At 38.5% G+C, this 13,157-nt stretch overlaps 2 protein-coding genes across 2 annotated transcripts; both read left to right on the top strand.

Annotated features, from left to right (window-relative positions):
* The first annotated feature begins 1,270 nt into the window (after positions 1–1,270).
* On the top strand, positions 1,271–7,440 carry arr3a (arrestin 3a, retinal (X-arrestin)). Its single transcript, XM_061055242.1, has 15 exons — positions 1,271–1,357; positions 3,101–3,131; positions 4,010–4,040; positions 4,169–4,229; positions 4,318–4,362; positions 4,856–5,046; positions 5,335–5,394; positions 5,517–5,593; positions 5,779–5,914; positions 6,083–6,167; positions 6,275–6,347; positions 6,437–6,574; positions 6,804–6,887; positions 6,989–7,012; positions 7,121–7,440. Exons 2-15 carry the CDS (start codon positions 3,124–3,126, stop codon positions 7,320–7,322), a joined length of 1,215 nt encoding a protein of 404 aa, XP_060911225.1. The 5' UTR covers positions 1,271–1,357; positions 3,101–3,123; the 3' UTR covers positions 7,323–7,440.
* Positions 7,441–11,146: 3,706 nt separating this feature from the next.
* On the top strand, positions 11,147–13,091 carry znrd2 (zinc ribbon domain containing 2). The gene is made up of 4 exons (XM_061055240.1): positions 11,147–11,246; positions 11,725–11,876; positions 11,986–12,070; positions 12,251–13,091. The coding sequence occupies exons 1-4, from the start codon at positions 11,231–11,233 to the stop codon at positions 12,694–12,696; spliced, it is 699 nt and encodes a 232-aa protein (XP_060911223.1). The 5' UTR covers positions 11,147–11,230; the 3' UTR covers positions 12,697–13,091.
* Positions 13,092–13,157: the final 66 nt, after the last annotated feature.

Below are 13,157 nucleotides of genomic sequence, written 5' to 3'. Positions count from 1 at the left end.
TCCTTCATTCAGAGAATCTTCATCATTCAGGGATCCTAATATCGGTGTGTTATCATCCTCTTACACTCACACTTCTGAGTGACAGTTTTACAATGATCTATATGAAAGACACCATTTATTTAAAGTGCAAGTGTATCAGTTACAAAACAGTCTGGAGGCTTTGGTATCATAATAAACTGAGACAGCTTGACTTAGATTTAAAATATTTTTAAAAAGTGATTTGAAATTGAACTTTCATCATGAGTTCGTTAAAATGAGCCTGTCAACGGTTTCCTTTGGGCTTCAAAGTTCAAAAGCCGTCTCTTCTGTGAGTAATTTGTGCCTAATCTCTGGCACGTTACTGAGACACAGTTGAATAAGACAGCTTACTATTGACGTTACAGTCCATGCTCCGATCATCTGTGCTGTAATGTGACTAGGAGTCTTTAATCTGCTCAGATCAGACGGACTTGAATGCAGGGAAGTTCCACGCTGCTCCACGAAGACCTATAAATAACAAACACCCTTTAAATTTACCTTTACATTTCAGTCGACAAAAAAGAGGAGTATTCTTAATCGTTAAACAGGTCTGGAAGTTCCTTGAGAAAAGTCTACTAAAACTCCAATTACAGGAAGTTAAATAATAAATGTTCATTTTAGTCATCTCTAAAAAACAAAAACACATTGTACTCTCACCTGTTATTGGTGAAATTTAAGTTTGCTTTATTTTTAACCCCTTTGTGTCTCTGAGCTTTTCTTAACAACACGTACAAATAAAAATAATCAGTCACAAACAACAACAGAACATGCTTAAGATGCTTGTGCTAACTGCATACATTTGTTGTCATTCTGAGTTAAGGACACAGGATGACCCCTTGTTTGAAACAGGTGCAGCTCAGAGATAGATGAGGTTAAGAATAGAAGCTCTAAGTCTATTATTAAACACAAGTTAACAAACATATCAAGCAGAAAATCTAAAGTTTTTGACCAAAAGTGTCAAAAATGTCTCTTGAATTATAACCCAGACTTAAAAGGACCTAAAACGTTATTCTGCTTTGTGTATTAAAGAAGACGAGATTGTTTAGTTTGTGGAGAATCAGAGATTAACAGCCTACTAGCACAGCCTAGTGGAGGCGTGCATGGTTGTGTGTCTGCCCCTGTGATTTAGCTTGCTGGTATTATTAAACCCTTTGTAGTCCAGAAAAGCTATCCCCTGATTGCTTAACTGGATTATGAAGCAGGCAACGACAGAAACAATGAACCAGCTAAGCCTGAACGATGCTTAGAGAGAGACTAAGGGTATAAAAAGGGAGATCAACTGTTGAACATCGTATACTCTCCACTTACACCGACCAAGCTCCCAGACAGCTGACAAGAGGTAAGACTTCTTCAACTTCATGCATTGATGGATGGATGGTAAACAAATGCAGTTATGATGTCTGAATTTGTTGACCTTGCTGAAGACGCAGGATTAAACTATTGAATAGAATACACTGGTTAAGGAAAACCTACTCATACTTATAAAGGAGTTCAATGACTTTAAGATAAAAAAAAAAAAATCAAGTAATATTACGTCTTTATGCTAAATCAAAATGGCAGAGGTCCTGATTTCATTACAAATGCAGTCTCCTGCAGGCCGTCTTACTGCCTTGGATTGTTCTGAACAAAAAAAGCAAATCATCTCTTCAACAGATAAATGCACATATGCTTAACAATTGGGAAATATACAAAGCGCACCACGAAGGGTCAAGATAGCAGCTGCTGAAATTTAGAGACTGATCTTAAATGACCAACACAGGATGTTCTGAATTCCCAGAGTCCCTATTATTAGATGGTGCAGTAATTTAACCCTGGTGATGAGCTACAATTGCAGTGGATAACATTTTAAGTGACGGAGAATGCTAACCATTAAATAGCACACTTTTCTGTTGTTTACACTTTATTAAGCGCAAGATACAGTTTTTACAGATTATTATGGAGGGAAATGTATCCTCTTTCTCTAATCATTTTTATACTGCCACCATCAATAGTGATATATTCAACAAAAATGGTAAATTTAAGACCATGGATTAAAGGGAAGTATCATAGTTGCTAAGCAGTCAGTCATAGTTGAGCATGATTATTTTTATCAATCTATTAAATAATCAGAACATAGGAGTGTGCCTATAATTCACATCTCATTGGTCCAGAAATACACATGCATCCCTTGATCCCGAATCCACGTTGTTGTTTTGAATTGGGGGAGCTCCTCCCAGAGAACATACGTCACCATTCTCCTTAGCCTGTGTGGGTTTAACCCCCATAGCAATCTCTGTGCATACTGGAGAACCCAAAGAATGAATGGTCTGTCCGTTGGGAATATAAAATGTTTATTATGAAACCTTGTGTTTCAGTCAATGTGACAGTTCTAATGAAGCTCATTATATAACTCAGTAAGTTCCTGCTCAGATCCATTAGGTGTCATGCTGTGACAGGAACATTGTATGCTATGGGACATGATTAATTACATCTTAACTCAATGGATTATGTTCCACAGGTTTGATAGTAAATTATCTCTACAACTCATAAGAGAAATCTTATAGTAAATAAAAGCAAATCCCACTTTTGGGATTGATTTGAAATGTATAATGAACAACTATAAAACACCCTCCAAATGAGTCCATTAAATCCCCATTAAAGGGCTATAAGGAGATACTGTTCGGGCTTAGTGTCTCATTAGGTCCAAGAAAGAAAGGTCCAACTATAGCAAGTTACCGAATGGGCTACATCCGTTTAACTGTCCTTGAATAGTTCACGCAAGAAGCCGTTTTGGCAGTGCGATTTCATTGTGACATAATGGTCTGTGTGTGGTGTAGACCTGGACTGGAGTTTGGTGTGAAACCTGGTGTCTGCTGGATGAGGGCCAGTTAGCAGAAACAGAATAACAGATTTGGATCAGGAGTCCTAACACTGATGGTGTAATCTTATCACAAAGGATTAACCTTATGCTGCCTAAAAACAAAACATCACCCCAAAAGCTGACAGTTGGTACAGGATCAATTTCTAAGTAATAATATTTGAATGATGCTGTGACCTTGTGTTAACCTCGAGTTGCTCCTTTATTTTTTTTTTCTTCAAACAGAACCCTCCTAAAGATCTTCAGAGATGGCAAAGTAAGTATTATTTTTGTTTTTTCTTCATGTCCTTAAAAAAAGTGCTCAGGAAGTTAAAACTGAAAAATTAAACCTTGAGGAAAAAAAAGGTATCTTTTTTTGTCATTGTGAAGCTCTCCAGGCTTTCACTGTCTGAGCATTTCCATCAAATGTATCATAATTGGTAAGGTTGATCCGATTTCTCAAAATAACTAAAACTACCTAAAAAGCTTGTATTAAAACCTGCTTTTAAAAACTGAGTCACAGATTATGACCGGGGTCAGCCAACTCCTGAATGTGACAAGTAGTTTTTAAAGTGTTAATCGGAGGTTTGCAATGGATTAATCAGTATATGCGTTGGTTCAAATGGGCTCTCAGACAGAGACACGGGTAATGAGCTATTTGGGAACAGGGCCGAACTTCAGTTGCAGCGTCCTCACCTGGGCCAGCATCGCAATCTGTGCACAATGAGGTAAAGCTGCTCCACTCTTAGCTTTTCCTAACTGGATAAAAGGGAATAAGGGATTACTTACCCTTCTGCTGCTGGCAAATGAACTTACTTCACCTTTACATCTTAAAACTAATCATTAATTTATCTGGTTAATCCAGACAGTTACTCAGAACTGTGTTCAAAGGATGTGCACTTATTTACATTCACAAGCAACTTAAACCAATCTATGGCTTCACATCTATAATCAACTTTCTATTAATAAACGTATCACTTCTCATTGTTCAGAGAAGTAATTTATTTTAAGGTTCGATTTAAGTTAAAAATTGAATGAAGATAGTAAACAAAGATTCATGACTGAGAGTGAAAATCGAGACGTCAAAATGAAGAAATAACGTTGTTAAATGACACACAAATGGTGTTAAAAGTAGTTTGTTCTTTATTCCCGCAGGGTTTACAAGAAGACCAGTGGAAAAGGAGGGGTAAGTCTACATTTCTTTTCTTCCTTTTAATTTTGTTTCATGTTTAAAATTATTGAAGCGTACCTGGAAACAGACACCATCGAAAAGATCTGAAAACCATTTTTTTTTTCTTTCCTTCTGGCTGACAGCTGACCCTCTACCTGGGCAAGAGAGACTACGTGGACCATGTGGTCAGTGTGGAACAAATTGGTAAGTTCCAGCTTCTGTGTGTTGGTCTGTGTGCTGCTGCACAGTCAGGATGATAGATATAATACTGTCTGCTCTCTTACCTTCTCAGACGGTGTTGTAAAGCTGGACACAACAGATTTTGGAGACAGGAAAGGTAAGTGATACCAGTAATGACCAAATGCATAGTTTATATATCTCTTTAATAGGAACAAGTCAAACCAAATCCTACTAGAGAGCTGTTCTTTTATTGTATGTCTATGTCTATGTCCTCCCCCCTCCCCAATAATTCTCTCCAGTCCAGATTGTGGCAGTTTTACACCTTTACACTAGCTTAACCATTAATAATCAAAATAAATATTTTACTCATATTGTGTTTGGATAACCTGCTGCTGTAACGCCACAATTTCCCAGTTTGGGATCAATAAAGTAATTCTATTCTATTCTATTCTATTCTAAATCCAATAGCCTTCATTTACTTTGAAACAACTAGAATTAGGCTTTTATAAACTTTTTTAAACAATAATCTCTGTAACTCAAAAGATTACATTTTAAAAAGGTCTGCGTTAATCTCCATTCCACATTTCAAAGCAAAACCTGTCATTTAAAATCAATATTGAAATATCCGCCCTGCTCATGTGTGTTGACAGTCTTCGTGCAGCTGGCATGTGCCTTCCGTTATGGTACTGAAGACCTGGATGTGATGGGCCTATGCTTCAGGAAGGACATCTGGATCAAACACGTCCAGATCTACCCTGAGTGCCACAAACCTGCTCAGACCGCCATGCACGAGACCCTGCTGAAAAAGGCTGGAGACAATGCATATGCTTTCACTTTTGAGGTATGACAACATGTTCCAGGTGAAATTATGAAGAGTTTAAGACTTCAGCTTGTCCAACCTACCTATTTGGCTTTACTTGAAATAAACAAATCAATTAATTTTTCTATGGAGTTTTATTTGGTACCTGTTTTTTTTTAATTTTGGTACACTAAACAAAAGCCTTTACGGTATCGGCTCTTTAACTGATTCCTGTTTAGTAATTTGAATGCATTCACCCAAAAAAACAGGTATGAAAAGATCAAAATAGCTCTTTGGCTAAGCTATAAATGTCCTTCTTTGTCTTTCTAGATCCCCCCCAACCTGCCATGCTCAGTCTCTCTGCAGCCTGGACCAGACGACAAGGGGAAGGTAAAAGCTAACCCTAACACCAGAAAATATCTCTCTAAATCCCACAGTTTGTGTGTAAAATGTTAAATATGCTACCTGTTTATCGTTGTAGCTATCGACATTTTTTATTTGTTTATTTAAAGGCTTGTGGTGTCGACTTTGAAGTTAAAACTTTCCTTGCCAAGGAAAAGAACAACGCTGATGAGAAGATTGAAAAGAAGTGAGTATGCTCTCTTCTTTGAACTGTCAAAGGAAAAGTCAATGCAGAAAAAGCTCACTTTTAAGATACCCAAGAAGAAGTCCCCTTTGCCTCAGACAGAATGAGTCTGCAGCTGTGCCCAACTAACATTTCCTGTTTCCGTTTCCGATTCTTCTTCCTTCCCCATGTCCGGTTCTGACTGACAGAGACACTGCTCGCCTCATCGTTCGTAAGGTCCAGTATGCCCCCTCCCAGGTCGGCGCGGGGCCGAAGGCAGATCTCTGCAAAAGTTTCATGATGTCCGACAAGCCTGTTCATCTAGAAGCCTCAATGGAAAAAGATGTACGGTGGTTTTCAAAATTCCTCAAAGACAGTCTTTTACAAAAATATGTTACGTTTCTCTGCTATCATTAATCTTTGTTAATGTTGACACAGTGAGCTTGAATGCAAACTGTTTTTCAACTCCACCATTTCTTACCATTAACTGTCTTTTTCCTGCTCTGTCAACAGCTCTACTTCCATGGTGAATCAATCCCAATTAAAATCAAAATCAATAATGAGAGCAACAAAACAGTCAAGAAATTCAAAATCTGTGGTATTTACCTTAATTTAATAGTGTTTTTATAAGAGTTTAATTAATCTGGTACTGAAAACAAAGATTTGTCTCACACTCTTTCTCCATCTGTCTTCCTCATCTCATAGTGGAACAAACCACAGACATTGTCCTCTACTCTGCAGACAAATACACCAAGCAAGTTTTTTGCCAAGAGTTTGGGTACGTAGACAGAAATCTGAAAGCAAGATAATCGCAGACGCATAGCAAAGAAACACAAACGTGTTCATGTTTGGTTTAATTCTCCACAGAGAAACAGTGGATTCTAACGACACCTATGAGAATACTCTGTCCATCACCCCCCTGCTCTCTGACAACAAGGAGAAACGGGGGCTGGCACTGGATGGACGACTGAAAGATGAGGACACCAACTTGGCCTCCACCACTATGTAAGTTTAACATGCACTTCATTTGGTTATGGATTAAAAGTTGGGACAATAAATCAGAAATCAAAATTGGACATGGTTAGTTTTCCATTGCATAGTCATAGTTCGTAATTTGTAGATTTACATCAACTTTTTGCTTTCTTGCATATCACCTTGTGTTATACAAGTCATAAAAAAAAGTCAACCAAATCAAACCTTCTGACCCCTACATGCTTGTAAATCCTCTCTACAGGCTGCGAATGGGTTTAGAAAAAGAAGTGCTGGGAATCCTAGTCTCCTACAAGATTAAAATTAACCTCATGGTGGCTGGAGGAGGGTGAGTGACTGTTCCTGTTCAAGAACTCTGAGCTTAAGGAACGGAAAATAAAACCTAAACATGAAAACAAACCATCTCTCTTGTCTTTATCGCTCTTGTAGCTTGCTGGGCGGCCTCACCTCCAGGTGAGTTGTTATTTCAAATCATATCACAGTTAAAAGCCCAATGCAGTGATTACCACTAATCATCTGTATTATTTTGATTGGTTGGTTGGTTTGTTTTTTTTTCCTCAGTGACGTCACAGTGGAGCTGCCATTGAGTCTCATGCACCCCAAACCAGAAGGTATGTTTCTTTATCACAAACCTGTACAAAAACAGTACAATGACACCAGTTCACCTCGCTCCTTATATTCATGTTCTAATTTTATGTTTATCTTATGTTCAAATCAATCTACCTCCCAAATTGAGCAGAGTAAAGACGATACACCACTGTAAGTATCCAGTTGCTTTTATGTTGATATGCTGATTTGTTGTGATATATATATATATATATATATATTGCAATTTGTAAAGTACATTTTTCATGTCTTTAGGTATTTGTTACTGACTGATAAATCTCAGCCTCTTTTTTTCTCCTACAGTGTCTTGAAAGAAAACTCCCCCATAGTCAAGGTGAGGTTCAATTTGTGCAAACTGTGTAAATAAATTGTGTAAAAGCAAAGATTAATTTAAACTCTGATGACATTCAAATGAGACAATGAAGATGTTAAAACAATTTCAGGTGGTGATTGTGTTCATTTTACCAACATACTGTTACTTCTTTTCAGAGAGGACGTTACCGAGGTTGAAAAGAACTCGCAGATTGACAGTAAGAAGGGTAAAAGACACAAAACCAAGACAAAGACGATGGATGAGGCCGATGTAATGAAACCCCATAACCATAAACATACAACTGACGTCTAAACACCTTACAAGGACAAAAGATGTGATCAAGATGCAACATCTGACCTTAACAGATTGTATTGTCTATGTTTTTCTGTGTTTAATTGTTGTTATAGTGAGAGCATTTTACCAAAGACCAAAGACTGCTGTAGAACCACACAAATAGAAGTATTTTTCCCTTAACTGCAGTGTATGAGTGAGGGGGGAGATAGGAAATCAGTCGAAGACCCTAAAAACCACTGTGCTTTGGATTACAGTGATACACTTTTCTCATTTTGATCTTTTTTTTTCTTCTGTGAATTGTACCAGATTATGTTTTTGATGTGAAGTCAGATATAGTCAAAATACAATAAAATAATTTAAAAACCAGAATATCTGTGGTATGGGTTTTTTTCTGTTTGGGAAAGACCATTCATCAGTTTAAGTTTCAGCTTTTGCTATATATTGCTATATTTTTCATTCGTAGAGCAGCACTTTAAAGGGTTATTTCAGGGGCACAGATAGGATGCTTAGAAGTGAGAATAGGGCAGATTGATTGACGCTTTACTGTATACAAATTAAAGGGCACAATAGCTCACACTTATTCAAACAGTATTTTATATTGTTTAATTATATTAGAGAAAGCTATATATATATATATATATATATATATATATATATATAAATAGAAATAAAATATCTATCATCTACCTCTGGCTTGAAAAATGCCTGGGCTTACATTGTTTGATTGATGGGTTATTTTTTTTTTCATCTTATTGTCAAGTATATAAAGGGCTTGACCCATGTGGGCTGACTATGCAGTCCCCCACATTAAAGTTAGTTAAAGTTATACAACAATACAAGAGAAACAGTAGAGGACCCCTTCCGAACAACTTAGGAAGAGTAAACAATTTCCTCTGGTAACAAAGAAGAGGACAACATCATTTTTATTTATTCAAATTGGAAAATTACGAAAGCGTATTGCTGCCACTCTGTTAAATCAATATAATTTATAATAAATAATTTTATAATGTGATAAGTTTATGTAATAACTGAAATAAAGGTTGAACCTTTGGAAAGTTCTTTTGGTTTGGGTGGGCAGATATGGAATGATTCCGGTCAGAGAATCAGGACAGGAGAGAGAAATCACAGCTCAAGGGTTTTATTCTTTGAAAGACAGGCCACTTCCAACAAGTGAGCTTGGCTTATCCGTGAGTGTGTGTGTGTGTGTGTGTGTGTGTGTGTGTGTGTGTGTGTGTGTGTGTGTGTGTGTATTAATAGAATTAAATATAAATGAATAAATAGAGTCGTCGTCCCCCCCCCCCCTCTAGGTTCCATTTGTCACTGCCAGGTTGTTGTTTTTTTTCTTTTTCTTTTTTCCTCTTTCTTTCTACATATATAATTTTTATTACTTTAGTCATTATGTGATGCAGGGGTGCCCCTGTCTCAGTTGCCCCCAGACCCTGCGGAGGGGGCCAGCTGATAGGGTTGCCTACTGCTACCCTCTCGCCAAGCTTGAACAACCCCCAGACCTGATGGGAGGGGATTTGTTTGTGCTCGGAAGGTATCATCTGATTAATTTCTTTAAGGCACAGTATTTTTATCGTTGTAATTGTTTTTTATGCGTTTGTATTTATTTGTATTTGTTATTATTATCGTTGTCCTTAAGTCTATCCTTTTTCTTCCTTTTTTAACATTTGCGTTTAAAGATGGACCACTGAGAGGATGGAGGCAACAGGAGGGGCTAGAAAGCATATTCAAGGCAACCAAAGAAGAACAGACAATCATCTGGATGGAGAAAGAGAAAGAAAAAAGGAAGAAAAAAAGAAAAAAATGCATGAAAACGAAAGTGGCTATGATGAGAATTCATGATGATGAATATGATATGAATATAAGGGGGAGAGAGGAAATAAATCGATAAATAGGTCATAATAAAGCGGTGGCTAAGGTAAAAAAAATTAATTAATTAATTAATAATAACCATAATAAAAAAAAATTGATAGTAAGAGGAAAATAAATTCACAAATAAGTTGTGATAGTTATACAGAAAAAAAAGGATGTGTCTCTGTGTCTTTGTGTGTGTGTCTATATATGCGTGTGTGTGTTTGTGTGTGTATGTGTATTTATGTGTGTGTATGTGTGTAAGTGTGCGTGTGTGTGTGCGTGTGCGTCTTTATGTGTGTGTGTGTCTTTATGTGTGTGTGTGTGTCTTTATGTGTGTGTGTGTGTGTGCGTTTGTGTGTGTCTGTATTTGTGGTAGTGAATATCAGGGGTTTGAACTGTGTTGTTAGGGAAGTAATGAGGTGAGGATTGACTCCCAAGTTGTCAGAAATTGGTGTGTTTTATTGTGGATTTATACTTTAAGTTTTTCCATGACAAAGAGGTCTATCCATTATGAGGTGTTTCTCTGCCCTTTCCTTCTCCTCCCTCCTCTTCCTCTCGTTCTCTTCTCTCTCTGTTTCCAGCCGCTGTCTCTCCTCCTCATTTTCCCTCTCCACCCTTTCTTTCTCCTTTCTCTCTTTCTCCAGCATCCTTCTCTCTGTCTCCTTTTCTTTCTCCATCCTCTCTCTCTCCATCCTCAGCAGCTCTTTTCTCTCATTTTCCAACCTCTGTCTCTCCTCTTTTTCCTTTTCCACCCTCTCTTTCTCTTTCCTCTCTGCCTCTTCTCTCTTTGCCCTCTCTTCTTCCTCCCTCTTCATGTTTTCAATCCTTTCTTTCTCCGTTCTCTCCCTTTCTTCCTCCTGCTCAGAGGCTGCCATGTCTCAGACTTGCAACCAGACTTATACCGCCCAACTGTACACACTCTGGACACACGCTCCTCCTACGCTCTGCTCTGCTGCATCGAAGCCTTAAGCTTTATGACATCTAAGCTTTTTTACTCTGAGCAGGGCCCGTTAACTCTGGGCAGGCTTTCTCACAATAACAACATACGTTTTAATGTTACAAGGTGATAAGTTTATGTTCTAAATAAAAGTTATTAGATTAGATGTTTATTGCCATTTGAACATGTACATGACAGTACGGGTACATTGGAATTTTTGTGCATGTCTCTTATCACATTACAGCGAGAACATATTTTGTAATTACAATAAACGTATCAAGTTATGTTGTAAACTGATCCTTATTTTTATATTACAGAGTGGCAGCAATATAATTCCATAGAAAGAATACAGTGTGCAGAGCAGAGCATTATGCAGGTGTACATAAATAGTGATGCTTACACAAATAAGGCTAGTGAAGATCAGTGGGAAAAGAGAATATAATCAAATTGAGAGAAAATGACCACTTGGTTTTTCAAGCGCCACTTTCCTAATTATGGAAAATATGACAGCTTTGCAATAGAAAATACCGACACATGAATAAGAGAGGCAGTATCGCAAGTAGGTGGATGTCAACTACCATGAAACTTCACAGAAGAAGAAAAGATGACGACATTTGACGACTCCGACGTCATTACGCACAACGTTTAGCACTGAAGCAACATGGCTCTGAATAGAGGTTTGTCAACTTCTAAGTTTATTAACAAGCTAACTGTGACATGTTTACGATAGACCTTTACGGTGAACCAAGAACTATTTGTCGGAACAAATAGAAAATCGTTCTCGTGGTTTGTTTAGTTCTCATTGCGATGTTTTGTTTTCACATTTTACATGAATATCGTTAGCTGACGCTAGCCCGGTTGATTTGCTAGCTTAGCTTGTTTTATAGAAGAGCAGTGCGGCAATTTCTGTGCATGCTCTAAAACAACAATACGTTGACGAAACGATTTAACACATTGTCCCTAAAGTGCAGGCATCTTACTGTGGATTATTACACGGCATACTGTTTACAAAGAGACGACTTTTATACACGATGTAGCATTGCTGAGTTTATAAGAAACGTCACAGCAACAGGCTTCTGGTGATAATCGTGCAGGGCTGTGTTTGTGTTGTTCATATACTGTATTATTAAACAAGCGTTTTGTCACTGACCCCAGATGATGAGGACTATGAGTGGGAGCCTCCAACAGAGGCAGAGATGAAGGTGATCCAGGCTCGCAGAGAGCGTCAAGACAAAATCAGTAAGCTGATGGGAGGCTACCTGCTCAAAGGATACAAGATGCTGGGAGACTGCTGTGATGTGTGTGGGGTGAGTGCAGTCTATCGCTTATTCTTTGTGATGCTGGAAGCACCTTTTAATATTGAGGAAAACATCGGTGTGGTAGTTTAATGTGTGTGCTGATGTGTTTTCTTTGCAGACGATTCTTCTTCAGGATAAACAGCAGAAAAACTACTGTGTCTCATGTCAGGAACTTGATTCAGATGTTGACAAGGACAACCCTGGTAAACACAAGACACACACTCACTTAATGTTACAATTAATGAGAAAACAGGTTTCATTTAGTGTCTTCTGTTACATCCTCATCTAGTTTATGTCTCAGATCCTTCTTTATTACAGCCAATATGTGCTTAAAGTTACTTGTATTCTGTCTCCTATGTTTCCCTTCTCTCTGACCCTCTCAGCTCTCAATGCACAAGCAGCATTGTCTCAGGTGAGAGAAAGACAACTTGCAGCCCAGTCGCCCACACCGTCCCAGGCTCCTGTTGTCGATGGAGGCCCCAGCAGCAGCAGCAGCAGCAGCAGTCAGGCAAGTGTGTCAGTTCCCAGACCAGAGCACTGTGAAGGGGCTGCTGCAGGAGGAAGAGCTATCCTGCCTCCCGCTGCTGTCCCTCTTCCCTCGCCTCCTGCCGCCACCACATCCCTGGCACCTGCTCGCCCTCCAGTTATTCCACAGAGTGCTGCCATCCAACCTGTGCTACAAGACGCAGAGGAAGCTGTTCTAACCAAACTTCGCTGGGCCACTAACCAGTTACAGAGTTCAGCCTCCCTGGAGGCGAGCATCCAGCTCTGCAGCCTCATCGCTAGCTGTGCCAGCTCACTGCGCAGCCTCAAGGAGCTCAGCCAGTAGCCCTCTTAGGAAAGGTCGAAACCATGGATTAAAAGGAACGGTGTTCCTACTTGTCTCTTTCCTGGAGCACTGACTCTGGTTCGCTGCTTTACAGCATTTCTCTTTGACTGAATCCTTTCATAGAGCTGAATTGAAAATTGGTCAACAATTGCACTTGAAGTAGGATTAAAATGTCACAATTGCTCCGTTGCTCTTCAGTTAACAGTCCTGTATGGCTGGCAGAAATAGTATGTTACATGGTTTTGTATGTTTAGGTACCTACCAATGTTTCAACATTTGACTGTTTTTGTTCATTCATAAATTGTGGTATAAGAAAAGAACATTTTAAATGCAAACGTATCACACATATTGATTTATAAGCAACTGGTCAATAAACAATTTAAAATAAGACTATATTCCACCGTAACAGACAGCTGATTATTATTTTATAATTGATTACCTTTTCTTTATTCTAAATGGCC

The sequence above is a fragment of the Labrus mixtus genome, chromosome 14 (assembly GCF_963584025.1).
Source record: "Labrus mixtus chromosome 14, fLabMix1.1, whole genome shotgun sequence".
NCBI lineage: Eukaryota > Metazoa > Chordata > Actinopteri > Labriformes > Labridae > Labrus > Labrus mixtus.
The sequence above is the reverse complement of the archived record's forward strand: the minus strand, read 5'-3'. Positions and strand labels throughout refer to the sequence as shown.

Coding starts and splice junctions, on each gene's coding strand:
- arr3a (XM_061055242.1), top strand. Junction 5,395..5,516: donor GACCAGACGACAAGGGGAAG/GTAAAAGCTAAC, acceptor GTTTATTTAAAG/GCTTGTGGTGTCGACTTTGA. Junction 5,915..6,082: donor AAGCCTCAATGGAAAAAGAT/GTACGGTGGTTT, acceptor CTCTGTCAACAG/CTCTACTTCCATGGTGAATC.
- znrd2 (XM_061055240.1), top strand. Junction 11,877..11,985: donor ACTGCTGTGATGTGTGTGGG/GTGAGTGCAGTC, acceptor TTTTCTTTGCAG/ACGATTCTTCTTCAGGATAA. Junction 12,071..12,250: donor TGTTGACAAGGACAACCCTG/GTAAACACAAGA, acceptor TGACCCTCTCAG/CTCTCAATGCACAAGCAGCA.